Source organism: Bos mutus, chromosome 4 (genome assembly GCF_027580195.1).
Source record: "Bos mutus isolate GX-2022 chromosome 4, NWIPB_WYAK_1.1, whole genome shotgun sequence".
In the NCBI taxonomy this organism is placed as follows: domain Eukaryota; kingdom Metazoa; phylum Chordata; class Mammalia; order Artiodactyla; family Bovidae; genus Bos; species Bos mutus.
In genome coordinates, this window is record NC_091620.1 from 22,926,851 (window position 1) to 22,946,008 (window position 19,158).

General features: G+C 40.4%; 1 protein-coding gene across 4 annotated transcripts in view; it reads left to right on the forward strand.

Annotated features, from left to right (window-relative positions):
- DGKI (diacylglycerol kinase iota) overlaps nucleotides 1-11,132 on the forward strand; it is a 528,258-nt gene extending 517,126 nt beyond the window's left edge. For all 4 annotated transcript variants that reach the window (XM_070369213.1, XM_070369214.1, XM_070369215.1 and 1 more), the window contains one exon: nucleotides 749-11,132. In XM_070369213.1, the coding sequence (XP_070225314.1) occupies nucleotides 749-865 (117 nt within the window). In that variant the 3' untranslated portion in view covers nucleotides 866-11,132. The remainder of the gene's footprint in view (nucleotides 1-748) is intronic.
- The last annotated feature ends 8,026 nt before the right edge of the window (nucleotides 11,133-19,158 follow it).

The following is a 19,158-nucleotide window of genomic DNA, read 5'->3' on the forward strand; positions in this document are numbered from 1 at the left end:
CTTAAGTGCAAAAGCACATTACCTAAGTATATAAACAAAGTATGGTTTAGTTTTCATAAAACTAATTGTGTGTAGAGCTACAGAAATAAGAAAATAGCTACTTTATGGGAAGGGTAACAGCAGTTATCTTAGTATAGTGGAATTACTGGTGATTTTTGCTTACTTATACTTTTCTACTTTCCCAAGATTTCTGTACTCAACACCCATCGCTTTTATTATCAGAAATTAACTTACTTTTTAGGGAGATAAAATAGTTCTAAATTAGGGAGAACCAAACTGAAGACTTTGAAACCAGTGAAGAAACACCTTTTAAATTGTTTCTGATCATCCCTCTTTTGTTTCTGCTTGTTATTTTCCCAGGATTTAGTATCACAGAAAGACTTCCAAACTAGAAATCAGAATGCCTGGTTCCCTACTTTCTGTTCAGTGATTTCTTTCCCCCTCTGAAGAGAATCTGGGTTCTCATACTTCCTGTGCTACACGATTTGCTGCTGTCTAACTAGTTACTCTAGAACCTCCCTTTCCTTTGATGGAAGCCCCACCTCTGAAAAGTGATCATCTCTTTTGAACTTGCATATCTCACACGTTTGATGCAATAATAGATTTAGAAAGTATCTCATCAACTCAAACAGAAAACATGGAAAGATCAGTTTTAGTTGAGTTATCTTTGAGCTGCTCTGTTTCTATGATTTTTTAAAAAATGTTTCCCAAGTGTTTGTGTCTCTTTCCTCTTCACTGTTACCTACAGGGTAAGACACCTCAAGACAGAGCCCAACAGGCCGGGGACCCAGACTTGGCTGCCTACCTGGAAAGCCGCCAGAATTATAAGATCATTGGCCATGAGGACCTGGAAACTGCTGTTTGACCCTGGTAGACAGGCTGAGAGAACCTCAACAAGCATCTCACCTGTGCCCTCCTGGCGATCGGGCGGCTCCCCTGGAAGAAGCTGATGGAATCCATAAATCTGTCTCTCCTGCAAGAATCTATCTGAGACCATGCCACCAGTTTTAAGGGCTACCAAGATGTACCACAGAACATGATAGCCCACTGAGGATGAGGCAGGATACCTGGAGATTTGTGGACTGCGAGTTCCACAAAATTCGATCCTTATTGCTTCCAGCAAGTAGCATGAACTTCTGTGTTCACCTGTATAATTTATTTTAAAGATCCAAGGATGTTCGTATAAATGGCACTGCTCCCTCGCCCCCCTATGCATTCACTTTTCCCCTGTACTGCACAATTCTACTGTAACGACCCATCAATTTAAAAACAAAAAATATGATCTGTTCTCTTTACATTCAGTCTTTGAAGACCATGAGACTCTGAAGGTCTTTTCAAACCCTCTGGATGTCCTGCAGAAATATAACTGTAAAACTGCTTCCACTTCCAAGACTAAATATACCGAGACTACTTAGTGACCTTTCTGCATGTCTCCTCTCCCTCCCTAACCCTTTTTCATTATATAGGAGCTGGGAGTGCCACATAAGATAGCGTCCGCTTGTGTGCAATATCTCTGAGGTGCGACAAGGTGGCATGGGAGTTGCCTGGGTTGAGTGGTACCTCGGAGCGGGGACCCAGGGGTCAGCCCAGATGGCGGCACTGTTGCCAAGAGCCATGGAGGACTGGTTCAGCTTGGGCTGTTGGCCCAGCTCCGTACTGCCTACGTGTAGCCATCTTTGCCTTTTGCTGCAGCAGAGATGGGCAGTGGATTCTCACCAAGGCCCGTAGCGGCTTTGCAGAACCACTGCACTTTAAGTGCTGTTGAAATTGCAGAGCAGAGAACCGTGAGTGGGAACTCTGGTGACAGGAAATGGAGCACTACAACAGCGTTTACTGTTAGGCGTTTTGACTGATAGTAGAAAGCAGGCTAATTGACTTGAAATAAAACAGCAAAAGCAAAAGTAGCAACATATGTCAAAATAACTCACTTAAGAAGAAAACAGTCACCGGAGTGCTGCACAGAGGCTAATAGGTTCGGGTACAGTGCTGAGAGGGGGCCCGCTTTAGGTTTTCCTTCTAAGGTCTTGGTTTTCATTACCCTGAGGGAGCCTTGTCCCAAGGACAAAGCCTTGTTTTACGAGCTCCACTGCCAGACTTTCAAGATGCCTGGATCATTCAGATGGATGCTTCACCTACTGTTGTCAGATTCCAGGGTCATGCCTGATAGCACTGTAGCCCCGCTGTTCATGTACAGGGCAGTCGAATATATCCTTTTCTCTATTTCCCCTGCCAGAATGTTCTTAGTGCCAACTACTGTTGGGAGTCTAACTGGAAGCATCTCGCAGGCAGTAGAATTACAGCTTTTCATCCTGCCACAGACCAGTTGGTACTTACAGGTACCTCTATTAGGCACTCTCTCATAACTAAAGAATCAGGAGAAAAAGTCTCCTCACTTTCAGAGAAAACATCTGCTTGACTTGGGCATAAGGCAGAAGTGAAAGTGGGTGACGCTTTTTGCTGTAAACTAAACCAATGTCTTCTGAGCTTTCTTCCATTTTGCTCTGAGACACAAGCCAAGTGTTTCCTTTGTGTTTCTGCATGTGAGCATAAATGATTGTCTCTCTGCATTTAAGTTAAAGTCCAGGGGTGCCGCCTCGCTTATCTGAACCCCTTTGGGTCACGTGTCATTTTGAAAGTACAGAGATGATGCACTGTATTAGGTGGGAACAGCCTCTCAGTGGATGGGGACCACATCTGCCCTTAGATGTTTCCAAGTCAAACAGATGGCGTTAGTTTCAGCTTGGAAAGTAGAATCTGTTTTCATACATCAGTCTTAGAAACGGAGCGATCTTTTGGGTTTTCTGGCAAGGGCCAAAGGGACTGTGGTAGATTGTTTCCAGAAGCTGGAAAGAAACATGCTCCAGGAGAATTTAATCACTGGGCTTCTGCTGGGAATTTTTCAGTTGGTGAGACTGTCAAGGAGATGTTGTGATGACAGAAATATAATCCTTACGACAGACTGGAATCTGGCTTTGAATGGTGCCTTCCATGCCCTATATTGAGCCAAGCATTTGGCCACATAGCAATCGCTGGGATGAAGGATTCTGCTCTCACCAACCACCATCTCATATTTCTCTGTGATGCTTCCAAACAGCCCAGAGAAAATTGAGGGTGCAGGTGGCTGTGGGCCAATTCAAATAGCTCCAGCTGAAGTCACACGTAAATCTTCAGTATGGAAATAGATGAAGTAATGACTACTGTAGGGGTCCTGATGCATTTGGAAATTGTTCCAAACCAAAAATTGATGGGGGAATGACATAGGACAAAGGCAAATATCTCTTTGAAAAAGCAAACACCCTAAGAACTTCGGTTTTGAGGGGGAAAAAAGCATCAGAAATGGTCAGAATAGTGACCTATTTAATGGTTTAAACATTAAATCTACCTCCTGTAGCTTTTTTTTAAAAAAATGGCCACTGCATGTGACAGTCCTGGGCTTAAGAAAAGAGAGAAGGGCATGTGCTCTAGGAGTGTCCAGCGTAGCTTAGGTAGGTAGTAGCCCCTCTCCTGGGCCATCAGGAAGCATGGGAGCAAATAGTCTGGCGCTGGTCTGATAACCACGTAACTTTAAAAGACATGAAACTGTACACCTATGGAAATACAATTTTCCACAAAACCTACTGAGAGCACTGCCAAGTGTAGCTGGCTCAGCTGCCATTCCTCTGTGTTTGGCTCAGGAGAGCTCTTCGCGTTGTGCTGCTGTCTGCTCTGGGATTCCATTTTTAGATTGGGCAGATAGAGGTGTGAGAAATGGAGAGTTATTAAAAGCCAACATTATATAACCTTAAAGCTAGTCATTTTCTGGTTAGCCTTATATTCTGGTATGATGCATTTAATGAAAAAGGACCCAGTTGTGCTGTGCTTATCACATTCAAGGACTATGATAAAGAACAGAAGCTAAGAAGAAAATAAACACCATGGCCGGGAATTTCACTTTCAGAGTTTCAGTTACCTCTGTAGAGGTTATAGTCCATGGGGTCGCAAAGAGTCAAACACAACTGAGCTCACACACAGAGGTTTTAACCTAAAACGAATGCAGTGTCTGAAATGGAGAATTTAACCGGCGAGTACACAGCCTTGAAACTAGCAGCAAGTGCTGGAAAGCCTCACACGTGCCCCGTTGTTCCCATCCTTCTGTTCTAGCTGGCCTGAGTGTGTAGGCATGTCCGTTTACATTGAGAGATCCTCAACAAGCAAGTAGTTTCCATTTAGACCTAATAACAGTTTCTTTGCCTAAAGGATTTCCAGGATTTATTGACTGGACACCTTATAATATTCATGTCTTAAAAAATGTGGGGCAGCAGTTTTTTTTTTTCCCATGTCAACTTTATTTTAAATGTTTAGGTTTTTTAAATTATAAAAGTTGAATGTGCTTTTTATAAGAAGTTCTAATACCACAGATGAGTATCACATGCAGTGTCAAGGTGTTGCTCTCTGCTGGTGTAGAGTCCTCTGTTCGGCCCTTAGAGATAAACAGCGGGAACACAGATAAACATTGTTGCTTGTACATATGTCAGACATACTCTGCATATACAAGCCTCCACGCACACATAGAGATGTATTTATTTGTAGACATATGTGTATATATCCTATACACATATATTGCATAAGTTTAAAAAAACATTTTATAAGCATGCTAGTCATCTGTGCCTGTGTGGTTAACTCCAACGGGCAAAGATAAGGTAATAGGAAATTTTTCTTTTATTCTTTGTTATTTTTCCTATTACTAAGCCCAGTTCTGTTACTGCAGCACTTCAAATGCACATGACATTTGTTCTTGCCTGTGTCATAAAATCTGTGACCAAGAGGTCTTATAATTGTTTTTCTTACCTTCCATGAAGCATGCAACCTACCTGAGCCTCGAGACTTGTCTATGCTATTTGTGGATCTCGAGTGGAGAGTTTCTCTGTGACACTTACACACCTTTACAAGGCTGAGTTTACAGGACTGACAGTCAGTAGGCTGCCTAATGATATTTAATTCTGGCAAGCTCCCGCCAAAAAGGTGTCATAACTTGGATATGGGTAGGGTCTGAGTAACTTGGCTTCCTTCCAGTAAGAGTAGCTAATGAAATCACTGAAAACAGTATCTTATATTAAGTTATGCTATTTAAAAATAAAGTAGATTGTTGTTAAACTGGCTCATCATAACCATCCAATAAAACTGATTACTTAAATGGATTATTTTTATTTTAGGGGGAAAAGTGTAACATCCTTTAGAGAGTTTTCTGATCTTTAACATTTATTTAGTATAAAATTGCTTCTGCCCAGGTCTTAGCAGAACCATCTCTGAATATCTCAAGTTTCTAATTCTCTAAATGCCATATTCAGCTGATTATTTTAAGTCCTATGTTTTTTTTCCCTCTGCTCGGCCCCTCACACTGACTTTGGCACCAACCCATTTTTATTTCCTGGTCATAATCCCATCTCTGGTCCCTCCAATTGTCTGACCATAGCAGTAGTCCCACTCCTGGACTTTCTGCCACTACCTTCAATAATTCCATTATACAGATGCCCGAGTCTCCCCCAGATATTATGTTCAAACTGAATCAAAATGAAATTACCCTCCAGGACAAGTATCCATTTTGCCTAAAGGACAAATAGACTCCCACTGACCTTGATCATCTTGCACAGTTACAAGAGGTCTTATTCTGAGAAGTAATTTCCCAGATAGATTGAGCAAATTTCTGTCCTAGTCACACGATGAGAGTACACAATTATAGAAGCTTCTTCCACACCCAGTGATGTAAACCGTGTGCCCCCAGGAAGTCACCTGGGTGGCTGGATTCTGTGCGTGTTTTATCCCTACTGGCCATTTATGGATTTAGGCCATCTCCCCACAGTTGAATGAGAAATCTCATGGGCTTCCCTGGTGGCTCAATGGTAAAAAATCCATCTGCCAATGCAGGAGATGCATGTTCGATCCCTGGGTAGGAAAGATCCCCTGGAGAAGGAAATGGCAACCCACTCCAGTATTCTTGCCTGGGAAATCCCATGGGCAGAGAAGCCTGGTGGGCTATAGTCCATGGGGTCGCAAAGAGTCAGACATGACTTAGCGACTAAACGACAAACAACAACCTCACAGAGAGAAACCTAAAACTAGAAACTAAGAGGGGAATCATGCTCACAACAACCTGTTTGTCCAGGACACTGGCAGTTACTGAACTTGTCCCCCCAACCCGCTCCCCACCAAAAAAAAAAAAGACATAAAAAATAATTCTTAGGCTGTTGAAGCAGTATGTTTTAAAGTAGAGATTTGAATATTGGATGGTATCTTCATGGTGGACATATTCCAGAATCTGTTTATACATATTCAGTCATTTTACACACAGTCATCTGTTCACAAATCAATTATACAATCGTATATTTAATCATGCATTTGAAGATATGTTTACTCTGGTGCAGGCACCACACAAAGGATATAAGAATGACTGCAAGAGAGAGAGAACTCTTGACCTCACGGAACTCAGTCTAGGAGAAAATGCAAATTCCAATCTGATAAGTTCTGTACAGAGAAGCCCATGGTACTGGGGAGCATACCCTGCAAGTTCAAGTCTAATCATGTTTTATTTCCGTGAAATATGAAATGAGAATAGGAAAGAAGCCACAGTTTGCATTCCCTTTCTCTTGGAGTCTTGTTACTGTTCTTAAAAAAAAAAAAAAGGATCTGAAACCAAGACTTCAAGATGAGACTTAGAAACACTACTAAAATGAGAGCCCAAATGTTTATCCTATTTTTGAGGACAGAACTAGGAACAAGAGGCAAAACTTGCAGTTGGATTTTGACTGAACAGAAAGGTGAAGCATAAGTATCATCAAATGGTGGAGTTGTCCCAGAATTAGAAACTTTTAGTAATGGGGAGTATTTAAGCAGAGGCTACGTGGACCTCCTGGAGGGATGCTGTGATTTTGGACATGTGTCTGAGGGGGCTGGATTCGATTCTGGGAGCTTTTTTACATGTTCCTTTAAAATGACTTTGTTGAAAGGGAGGAATCCCTTTGAAAATTTTATAAAAATCTTGACTTTTAATCTTTTAAAATATCACTTTGTGACAGTCTAAGTCTTAAAGAGAATGACGTTTAGTTATCATTTAAAAATCTTGAAACTAAGCATGAGTTTAAGAGCTAATGAAAAGAAAGCATACCAAGAGGTATAACTCTACTTCTGGAAGCATCATGGATTCTGATGAATATTCTTAGGCATCCTTAAAAATCCTATTTGAAATCTGTTTTACTGTCTATTCAAATTCAGGATAAAAACGTGCTGTGGTTTGATATTCTTAGAATTACTTGTGATCTGGTATAATCAGAGGAGAAAGCTCTGCCTAAAAGATGTTTGAGGTCCAAGCAAATGTCCATGAAAGGCAATCCTGGAAAGTTCCCTGGCTTCTGCTCCTGGCATGGTAATTACAAGGGAGAGCTTACCCATGAAAATAAGTAATGATTCTGGTTTTGCCCATTTTTCCATAGTGTCAGTATTTTGAGCCAAATAGCATTTGACATGGGAGGCTGTAGTGGTGGGAGCAACTGAAAATTGTTTCTCAATCCTCTAGTGCGTATAGCTTTCGATAAAAATAATTTTAAACACTCAAATCTGTACAATGAATTAGTAACAGTTTCAATGATTTTAGAATGTTACTTAGGCATTTTGATGCATTTTTTACACTTTTGAGCCTCAATGCAAACCCCTGAGATTTAATGCATATAATGTGTTTAAAATAAATAAATAGAATCTCAGAGCAATGAATTTGACTAACACTGATACATGTAGTAAGTGGTAGAACTGTAGCACAGCTAAGATCTTCAGATATTCCAGACTAATGTGTCTACAATAGATGTTTTCTAAGTAAATAATTTTCCACCATTGCTTTCAATGCTTCTTTACATCCATGATTCAGATTTCCATCATTTAGAAGGTGCCTCCTTGAAAAAATATTTACCTAAGATTCCATAGCATGAGTTGGTTAGGACTGAGGGAGAATATGAAATTAAAATTTTAGGGGTTTTGCTCTCAGAGGCTTATCAGGTTGGACACATTTCAAGGGGGAGAAAAGACCAAATGTTTTGGCACCAGGATGGATTTTACGAAATGACACTGAGGGGGGACTTCTTGGCTTCTCTGCTTTGTGATTCTCAGCATTTTTAAATGTTGGTATAATTTTCTCTCCTTGAAAGTCACTGCTGGAATAATAATATTTCAGAATACTGCACCAAAATGTGTCTTGCCATTCAAGACTCCAAAGCTTAAAGTTTTGGGTGAGTATACAAGGCTAAATCCATCATACACATTCACGTATGGGGTTGGCCAAAATATTCTTCTGGGCTTGTCTATGAGATGTTATGGACAAACCCAAACTTTTTTAGCCAACACAATACATAGAGGCCTAACACTGAAGACGCCACACTTGAGGTAGAAAGAACAAACGGGCTTGAGATATCCTTCCATTCCTAATCTCATATTTACAAGGCACCACTGTGGGCAGTTGATGAATATGTAAAAGAGGGGTGTTTAATCTGGAAGGGAGCCAGATGAATAGGAATGTTGGGAGAAGATGGCTTAAGTAGGACTATGAGGTCCAAATTCTGTAGGACAGACGAGATCAGGAACAGACATGGAGGGGAGGCAGCTTTATTTCTTATGTAAGGATTTTGTTTTCCCTAAACATTACATCCAGAAAAATGAATTGGGTTTCCTAAAAAACAGTGAACTTATCACAGCTGATGTTTCTTATAGCATATAAGTAAATATTGAACAACCAGATCAGGGATCATGTTAAAGCAATTGCTTGGACTAAGACTTCTGTGATGTTTTCCAGGTTTCAATTTCTATGATTTTAGACTGGAGCAGAACTCAATTACAGCCCCCTTCTTTCAAGTTCCTGCCATATAGATGCAATGAAAGTATTTCTGTAAAAATACCAGACACTGTAAATATGTCCCAGACCATTTAGAAGCCGGTATTTCATGACCTTAAAAAAAAATTTGCTTTGCTTACACACACACACTCACCACTGCCAGCCAATTCCCAAATCTCTAAATAAGATATATATTTCTCCTAAGTCATAAGTCACAAATTCAGGAATTAAAGTGAAAACAAAGGATCTAGTGTTCACTCTCCTACTTTCTCCCCATTTTTTTTGTTTGGGGTGTGCATTTGGAACTGGAGCTTGGAGAACGGGCAGAAGATCTCTGTATTTTCTGACTACAAAAAGGCATGGAGGCAATTTCTGTAACCTGTTGTCATGAAACAGGACTTAACCTCCCATCCCTAGACTAATTTTCCCGGGATGTTTCTGTTTGTGAACTAGTTTTAATTGCCTACCTTCCCTTACTTCCATGAATTCCTAGATTTCAGGTTGGCTGCATGGGGGTGGGAGTCGTTCTGAGATAGTTGTTAACCGTGGACCCGTATCTGGAGGCTTGCTCAGAGAATTGCTCCCACTCCATCTTGTCTCCCACCCTTCCCACTTGCCTCTGGCTCAGGAAGGTAAGAAAAAGCAGAGTAATAGGAAAAAAAAAAAAAAAAAGATTCTCAAGAGTAATACAGTAATAGGGCGCTAGTCTTAAATTGCCATGGCAACCCACAAATGAATAATATATACTCTCAGCAAACTTTGATCCTCATGAAAAGAAAATTCAGAAGATACAGAGAAAAATTGAAGTGGTTTAGAGTGGCTACAAAGAGTTTCTCAGTTGTGAAATAGTCAACATATATTGCTTAGAAGAATTAGATTATATCTAGAATTTAGGAGAAAACAGGGCTCTGGTAATAGAAGGAAGAACTTTCCAGCAGAGCTTTCCAAAGGACTGGGTTGATTTTGAAAGAGTTTCTCCAAATGTTCAGAGATTAGACCGTGGACTTGTGCAGGACTCCGATAAAATCTGAGAAAAATAAAGGACAATTTAGGGACTTTTTCATAATCCTTACAAATTCTGAGACTATGACTTTCCTTTTGGGGGGTTTACATGTAACCTTTCCTCTTAAGAATTATAGAAGTAGATTATTATGAATTTTCTTGTAAAAATAAATAGATGAAAGCCCTAAATTGGTTTACCTTATATATTTTTTTAAATTTGTGGGTAATTCTCTCAAATATGTTAGTGAGATCAATTTTTAAGGTAGAGTCTAGCTTTGATATTTATTGTACTTTGTGTGATGAATCCAAATGTTTCCTAACCTTTTAGGTTTTATTAACTGTAAACTTTTTCATTCCCTGTCCCCCTCCCCCATTAGTTGGACCGAGGCTTTGATAACATGTATAATTCCCAATGCAACTGGCACCTAGCTTGATGCTTGCTAACATCCTGATTGTGGGCTGGGACATGTGGGATTCTTGCCATCCTGGGTAGTGAGATTTGGAAATTTAATAGACAAAATATTCTAAGACAACAGAATATTTTGCAAAACACATCTTAGAAAAGTTAGGGTCCAAATTAGTCTCAGTTAAAAAGTTAGGCTGTGGGTTTTTTTTAAAATTACCAATGATGAAGTGGGCGACTATGAATCTGAATATTATATGGACTATAGCTGATTGAAAATGATGAAAACCATTCCTGTAAAGAATTAAGAAATAGAGGACAATCTCAGTTCCAGAAGAGTGAATACCTTTCATTTAATTTGATTTCTGAGTGGGATAATGTTCCTGGGCATCCAGAGTACCCTTGGCTGTGGGAGTCCACTCTCGAAGGCTATGTCTGTAGGAAGCATTGCAGTCACATTATAAAGGGCTCTTTCATGATTTCTGCTTCTGCCCTACCACATCCCACAGTCACGCCTTTGCAAAGCTGCCAGCTGGCAGGTGGAATCCAAACCAAAGTAGCATCTGCGGCAGGAGGATGAGGAAGTTTATTGCCAGGTAAAGGAGGATCCAGATAACATAAAATGGAGGGTGGGTGGGGAGGGTGGGCTGCGGGAGAATGGAGTTTTTGTAACAAAGTCATAAAGTATTTTTCCCTAATTTTCTGGCATTTCCTATTTATACAAAGTATCTTGATCACCAAGTTGCTCTACAGAGATTTTCACTGGAATTAATTTGGGAGATTGAACTAATCTCTGAAAAAAGACATTGACTAGTTACAGTTACTTTTTGGACACTTTTTCTGTATTGTGAATTGTGTGGACATGTACAGAATAAAAATTAAGAACTACAATTAGTTTCTTTTCTTTGGTTACTGGCTGTTACGTGTAGTTGGTGTGAATATTATCCTTTAGGGGGTTAAATTCGATTTTCAAAATTTGGAAGCAAATGAAGCATTGCCTGTTTTGGGGATGGTAGAAACTAAACTATTTTCCTGATAAGGCAGAAAAAAACTTTTAGACTTCTTGTCCAGTAAATCTGGACTAAGAGAGACCAGATTTACTCCAACTGAATTTTTAAAATCTATATATAAAACTATAATTGTTAAGACACTGGACTCAGGCAAAGAAAGACAGTAATCCCTGAGAAATGAGAATTAAATAAAATTAGCTCTATGATTTCTTCATTTTTACAGACTTCAGAGAGTTTCCTGGCAATGGCTCAAGGAGTAGAAATTGAGGCAGAGCCTGGAAGATTTCCTAAATTGGTAAGAAAGAGCTGAGACCTTGGGAGACCAAGGCAGCTAGAGCTTCTAGAACTGAGTATCAGAGAGAAGAGATCCACACAGAGAAATAACCCTAGAGTTCTGCAGAGACCCCCCACTCAAGTATTTAATAAAATACTTACCAGGATATGCAAACGAGGAAAGTACCCAACACTGGAAAAAGAACCAGATGGTAAGAAACAGCAGTCAGCTCCCACAAGACTGGGGAAGATGCCTGTTGCCACTAGCCAGGTTGCACCTTTCCTGTCTATCCAGCTTTTATTTCTTAACAAAACATTACCATCTCCTGTGTTTTCCCCCTTTAGTCCCATTTCCTGCCCTTCTCTGGTCACAGGGGGAACACAGTAATGGTTTTGTGTGAATCTCAGCACATCTCCATCTTTTGTCCCTTCTTCTCCTCCTCAACATCTGTTAACAATATTCCCTGTCACCGAAGTAAGCTTTGACCCCTATGTGGTATCAATATTAGAGATTCTGTGTGTTGTCAAATTTTATTCTAATAGTTGAAAGCAGGAGTGGGGAGTTGCGTTAGCCTGGCAGGTTTGTGTGCCCTGCAATGGGTCATAATGTGCGACAACCGCATTCCTTTCTGATAACATTCAAGGCCAGACCCCAATGCCAATGAAAGACAATGTTCCTTTATCTGGGTCAAATAGTTTCTTTTCTGACTTCTATTTGAATCATTCTGCTTCATATTTGTACTCTCTGATTTATGAATTTCTTTCCCTTGGTGTTGGTTATTTTTATTCTGTGGAAAGATAACACACACACGTACACACATAATTAAAAAAAAGAAAATGTCGCTAGTGTCATCTAACTCCCTAATGATTCTTGGAATCCATTCCAGTTCTTTCTCATGAAGGCATCCTTCTCAGAGTCCACTGGCTTCCTGTTCTAGTTTTGATTAATGGTTTCCTAGGGATGATGAAAAATTATTTCCTTAGGATGGTCTTCTTTTGGGCTTCAGCGTTTGTCTTATTACTTCTTGATATCCACGTCTTAATTCCTTGTATTGCTGATGGATAGCCACAAAATGCTTGTTAAAACTAGGAATAAGGGGAATTAATTGGGTTCTTGCATATCTAAAAATGCCTATTTTATCTTTTAGAGCTTGTCTATCTTGGGAATTCTAGTTCCAAAGCCATTTTTCTTAGAAATACAGAGAGTCTTAATGAGGAAAAAGAAGGCCCTGTACTTTGTGAAAAGTAGAAGTTCATTTCAAATAGATTAAATCACAGAGTTACATGTTACAGTAGTAAAATGACTCCAGACACCATGGCCATCAAACTGCATTGTGCAGAGGAGAAAACTGTGGTTCCAAGAGCTTAAAACACTGCTCAGGATCACATAGCTAAATAGTGACAGGGAGACTTCACCAAAGCTTAGGGACTTCTCATCTGCAGCTTGTGTCACAATTGCAACATTCGAATGCTTTAGATTCCAGCTGAAGGAATTATGAGGATGAAGCAGATACTTGTGGTAGAAGAAAAATACACTGGATCCCAGGCCCAGTTCTGCTCTGGAGGAGCCCAGTTTCCTGATCTGTAAAACAAGTCTGAACAACTGATGGTCTCTGGACCTCCTTCTGCTTTCAAGTGGTGGGATTCCCTGAAGGGAATCTTTTTATAGAAGACTCATTATAAAGATGGGAAAAGCTTCAAATTGATCACTGTTTAAAGCCTTCACTTTGGAAACCACTAAAGTCTCCTACAAAGTACACTGTTTGAGCAATATTTGTCATAGTAGTCATGCTGACTGGCATTTTAAAAATCTACAATGTCTTTTTTTATAAGACATCTATGGCTTCAATCCCATACCTCTTACAGGTTTCAAATCTTGGAATTTTGTGTGTCTTTATTTCTAGAGATCAATACGGTCAGCCACAGGTTGCTAGTTCCTTGACTCTACAGTCTATCACTTGAAAGGTGTAAAGATAATTAGTTCAGTTTTATACAGATGGAAAGGACCAGAACTTACCCACAGCATGGATGCTTAATAAGCATTATGTGTTAAAACCACACGGAGGATGTGGTCATGATAGCTAATGAGGAAGGGTGTTTCTTCTTCACTGCTGAATGTAAGAGGGTCACAGTGGATTTCTTTCCTGCTTGGCATTTTCTGAATCAGTGTGGACAGCCCTGGGTTTGGCATCTATGGTGCTGACAATAAACTGAGTCCACATAACTCTCTCTCTTTCTGAACCTCAGTTTCCTCATCAGAAATACAGAAAACACCACTGCCAACCAAATGGAGTTGTTATGGACATTAAATGAGATATTGTCTAGAAAAATATTTAGAATAATGCCTAGCACATTGTAAGTTGTTGTTTAGTCACTAAGTTGTGTCCAACTCTTTTGTGACCCCATGGACTACAGCCTGCCAGGCTCCTCTGTCCAGGAGATTTCTAGGCAAGAATACTAGAGTAGATTGCCATTTCCTTCTCCAGGGGGTTTTCCAGACCCAGGAATTGAACTCATTTCTCCTGCATTGCAAGTGGAGTTTTTACCACTGAACCTCCTGGGAAGCCCACATAGTAAGTTATACCTATGAAAATATGCTGGGGATGATACACTGGTGAAACGCATAATATCATATTTGTAACACTGTTCTAAGAGTCTGATGCTGGGAGGGATTGGGGGCAGGAGGAGAAGGGGACGACAGAGGATGAGATGGCTGGATGGCATCACCAACTCGATGGACATGAGTTTGAGTGAACTCCGGGAGTTGGTGATGGACAGGGAGGCCTGGCGTGCTGAGATTCATGGGGTCGCAAAGAGTCGGACACGGCTGAGTGACTGAACTGAACTGAATGCACTGTGGCATAGGGGACAGGCAAGATGCTCTCACTTTAGATATCTTAGTTCATTAAATCCAGTTGGTTTGACATTGAAGTCCTAACCTTTTAAGTTTGCCTCAATTGTTTTTATTCCCTGTAGCTTAAAAATGTGTCTTAAAAAGTTAAAGATATACAAACTTTGACAGTGATAAGTTACAACTCTGAAAACAGATTGACTGAAAATATGCAATAAATATAGCCAAAAGTTTGAAATGGAGAGGAGAGAGACAAGATGATGTAGAGCTCTCCTCCTCTAACAAGCAAACCAAAACCACAACAAAAGACTGAACAACCATCCACTAAAAAAGGACTGGAATCTACGAAAAAGATACTTCACATTCAAAGACACAAAGAGGAAACCACAACAGATTGGTGCACTTGCAATATAATCAAATCCCATACCACCCAGGTGGGTGACCCACAAACATGAGGATAATTATACTGTAGAAGTTTTTCCACAGGAATGAGAGCTCTGAGCCCCATGTGAGGCTCCCTAGCCCAGGAGTCCAGCTCTGGGAGGAGGAGACCCCAAAGCGTTCGGCTTTGAAGACCAACAGAGTTTGACTTCAGGAGCTCCTCAGGACTTGGGGAAACAGAGACTCCATTCTTAGAAAGTGCACACAAAGTCTTGCATGCACTGGGGCCAGGGTAAAAAGCAGTGATTCTGCAAGAGCCTGGACCAGACCTACATGCTGGTGTTGGAGGGTCTTGTAGGGAGGTGGCTTTGGCTCTCTCTGGCGTCATAAAAGCTGGTGGTGAACATAGCAGGGAGTGTTCACCTATATGAACTCTGGCTGAACGCAGCCATCGTGGGCCTTTGGCCTAGAGATCTGGCCCTATCCAACAGCCTGTGGGATTCAGTGCTGGGACACCCGAGTCCAGACAACCAACCAGGAGGGATGCAGCACTAGCAATCAGCGGACAGCCTACCCTAAAAAGTTCTTGAACCCACAGCCACCTCTTCACATGCCACTTGACACACCCCTGCACACCAGAGGGCCAAGACCCAGCTCTACTCACCAGTGGGCAGGCAGCAACTCCTTCCACCAAGAAGACTTCATGAGCCTCCAGACCAGCCTCATCCATCATGGGGCAGTCACCAGAGGCAAGAAAAGTATGGTACTGCAGCCTGCAAACTGAGTCTGAGTCTGAAAACATTGGTTAGAACCTGCAGTGGAACCAGCTGCTCCCTGGGCCTTAGTGATGAGAGGGGACTGTACTGCTGTGATACACAGGAAATCGCCTACAGAGGGTGACTTCTCCAAGGTCAAGAAATGTAATTCACCCACTATACACATAAAAATGTAAATAGAGTTTTAGACAAAATGAGAATGCAAAGGAATATGTTCCAAGTGAAGGAGCAAAATAAAACCTCAGAACTAAGTGAAGTGGAGAAAGACAATGTACCCAAAACAGAGTTCAGAGTAATGATCTTATCATCTTTTTAGATGAACCAGAAACTTGGGAAAAAAGATGGATGCACAGAGCAAGAGGATACAAGAAATTCTTAGCAAAGAGTTAGAATGTATAAAGAAGAACCAAACAAAGTTGAAGAATGCAATAACTCAGATGAAAAATATACAAGAAAGAATCAACAGCAGAATAAATAGGGCAGAAGAACATATCAGTGAACTGGAAGACAAAGTGGTAAAAATAATTGTCATGGAATAGAATAAAGAAAAAACAATGAAAAGAAATGAGAACAGTTTAAGAGACCTCTGAGACAATACCAAATGCACCAGCATTCATATATAGGGGTGCCAGAAGGAGAAGAGGGAGAGAAAAGAGCCTTAAAAATTATTTGAAGAGATAATAGGTGAAAACTCCCCTAGCACAGGAATGGAAATAGTCATCCAACTCCAGGAGTTGCAGAGAGTCTCATATAGGAAAAACCCAAGAGAAACACACAAAGACATATAATCACACTGACAAAAATTAAAGACAAACAGAAAATACTAAAAGAAACAAGGGAAAAGCAACAAATAACATACAATGGAACCCCCCATAAGACCATCAAGCTGAGTTTTCAGCAGAACCTCTGCAGACCAGAAGGAAGTGGCATAATATATTTAAGAGAAAAAAGGAAAAAACCTACAGCCAATACTACTCCACCCAGTAAGGCTCTTATTCAGATGTGACAGAGATGTCAAAAAAACTTTTACAGTCAAGGAAAAGCTAGAACTCAATACCATCAAACCAGCTTTATGACAGATGCTAAAGGAACATAACTGAATTGAACTGAACTGAACTGAAAAGAACATTTCTAGGTGGAAAAGAAAAAGCCACAACTAGATACAAGAAAATTATGAAAAAGGAAAGCTCACCAGTAAAAGCAAACATACAGTAAAGGTTAAGAAATTATACACACACCAATATGGTATCAAACCAGTAATTGTGAGGAGGAGAATACAAATGCAGGATAATTAAAATGAGTTTGAACTTAAAAGATCAGCAACTTCAATCATGTATATAAATACATACACACACACACACACACATATATGTAAAGAGAGAGAGACTGTTATATCAAAACCTCAGTTCAGTTTAGTCACTCAGTTGTGTCCAACTCTTTCAACCTCATGGACTGCAGCACACCAGGCCTCCCTGTCCATCACCAACTCCCAGAGTTTACTCAAACTCATGTCCATTGAGTTGGTGATGCCATCCAACCATCTCATCCTCTGTCATCCCCTTCTCCTCCCAACTTCAATCTTTCCCAGCATCAGGGTCTTTTCAAATGAGTCAGTTATTTGCATGAGGTGGCCAAAGTATTGGAGTTTAAGCTTCAGCATCAGTCCTTCCAATGAATATTCAGGACTGCTTTCCTTTAGGATGGACTGATTGGATCTCCTTGCAACTGGTTGGATCTCAAGAGTCTTCTCCAACACCACAATTCAAAAGCATCAGTTCTTTGGTGGTCAGCTTTCTTTATAGTCCAACTCTCACATCCATATATGACTACTGGAAAAACCATATTTTTGACAAGAGAGACCTTTGTTGGTAAAATAATGTCTCTGCTTTTTAATATGCTGTCTAGGTTGGTCACAACTTTTCTTCCAAGGAGTAAGCGTCTTTTAATTTCATGGCTGCAGTCACTGTCCGCAGTGATTATGGAGCCCAAGAAAATAAAGTCTCTCACTGTTTCCATTGTTCCCCATCTAGTGTTGGGACCATGAAGTGATGGGACTGGGTGCCATGATTTTCGTTTTCTGAATGTTGAGTTTTAAACCAACTTTTTCACTCTCCTCTTTCACTTTCATCAAGAGGCTCTTCAGTTCTTCTTCAATTTCTGGCATAAGGGTGGTGTCATAAGAGTATCTGAGGTTATTGATATTTATCCTGGCAATCTTGATTCCTGTTTGTGCTTCATCCAACCCGGCATTTCGCATGATGTACTCTGCATAAAAGTTAAATAAACAGGGTGACAATATACAGCCTTGATGTACTCCTTTCCTGATTTGGAACCAATCTGTTGTTCCATGTTCAGTTCTAACTGGAGCTTCTTGACCTGCATACAGATTTCTCAGGAGGTAGATCACGTGATCTGGTATTCCCATCTCTTGAAGAATTTTCCACAGTTTGTTGTGATTCACACAGTCAAAGGCTTTGGTGTAGTCAATAAAGCAAAAGTGGATGTTTTTCTGGAACTCTCATGCTTTTCAATGATCCAATGGATGTTGGTAACTTGATCTCTGGTTCCTCTGCCTTTTCTAAATCCAGCTTGAACGTTTGGAAGTTCACGGTTCACATACGGTTGAAGCCTGGCTTGGAGAATCTTGAGCATTACTTTGCAGGCATGTGAGATGAGTGCAATTGTGTGATAGTTTGAGCATTCTTTGGTATTGCCTTTTTTGGGGATTGGAATGAAAACTGACCTTTTCTAGTCCTGTTGCCGCTGCTGAGTTTTCCAAACTTGCTGGCATACTGATTGCAGCACTTTCACAGCATCATCTTTCAGGATTTGAAATAGCTCAACTGGAATTTCATCACCTCCACTAGCTTTGCTCATAGTGATGCTTCTGCCTAAGGCCCACTTGACTTCACATTCCAGGATGTCTGGCTCTAGGTGAGTGATCACACCATCATGGTTATCTGGGTCATGAAGATTTTTTTATATAGTTCTTCTGTTTATTCTTGCCACCTCGTCTTAATATATTCTGCTTATGTTAGGTCCATACCATTTGTCTTTTACTGTGCTCATCTTTGCATGAAATTTCCCATAGGGTCTCTAATTTTCTTGAAGAGATCAAACCATTCAATATCATAGTAATCCAAGTCTATTGATTTGACTTGGATTTTCATCCACTAATGCCAAAGAAGCTGAAGTTGAATGGTTCTATGAAGACCTACAAGACCTTCTAGAACTAACACCAAAAAAACAAAAAAGTCCTTTTCATCATAGGGGATTAGAATGCGAAAGTAGGAAGTCAAGAGATACCTGGAGTACAGATAAGTTTGGCCTTGGAGTACAAAATGAACCAGGGCAAAGGCTAACAGAGTTTTGCCAAGAGAACACACTGGTCATAGCAAACACCTCCTTCCAATCACCAGATGGTCAAAATCAGATCAATTATATTCTTTGCACCCGAAGATGGAGAAGCTCTGTACAGTCAACAAAAACAAGACCATGAGCTAACAGTGGCTCATATCGTAAATTCCTTATTGCCAAATTCAAACTTAAAGAAAGTAGGGAAAACCACAAGGCCATTCGGGCATGACCTAAATCAAATCCCTTACTATTAT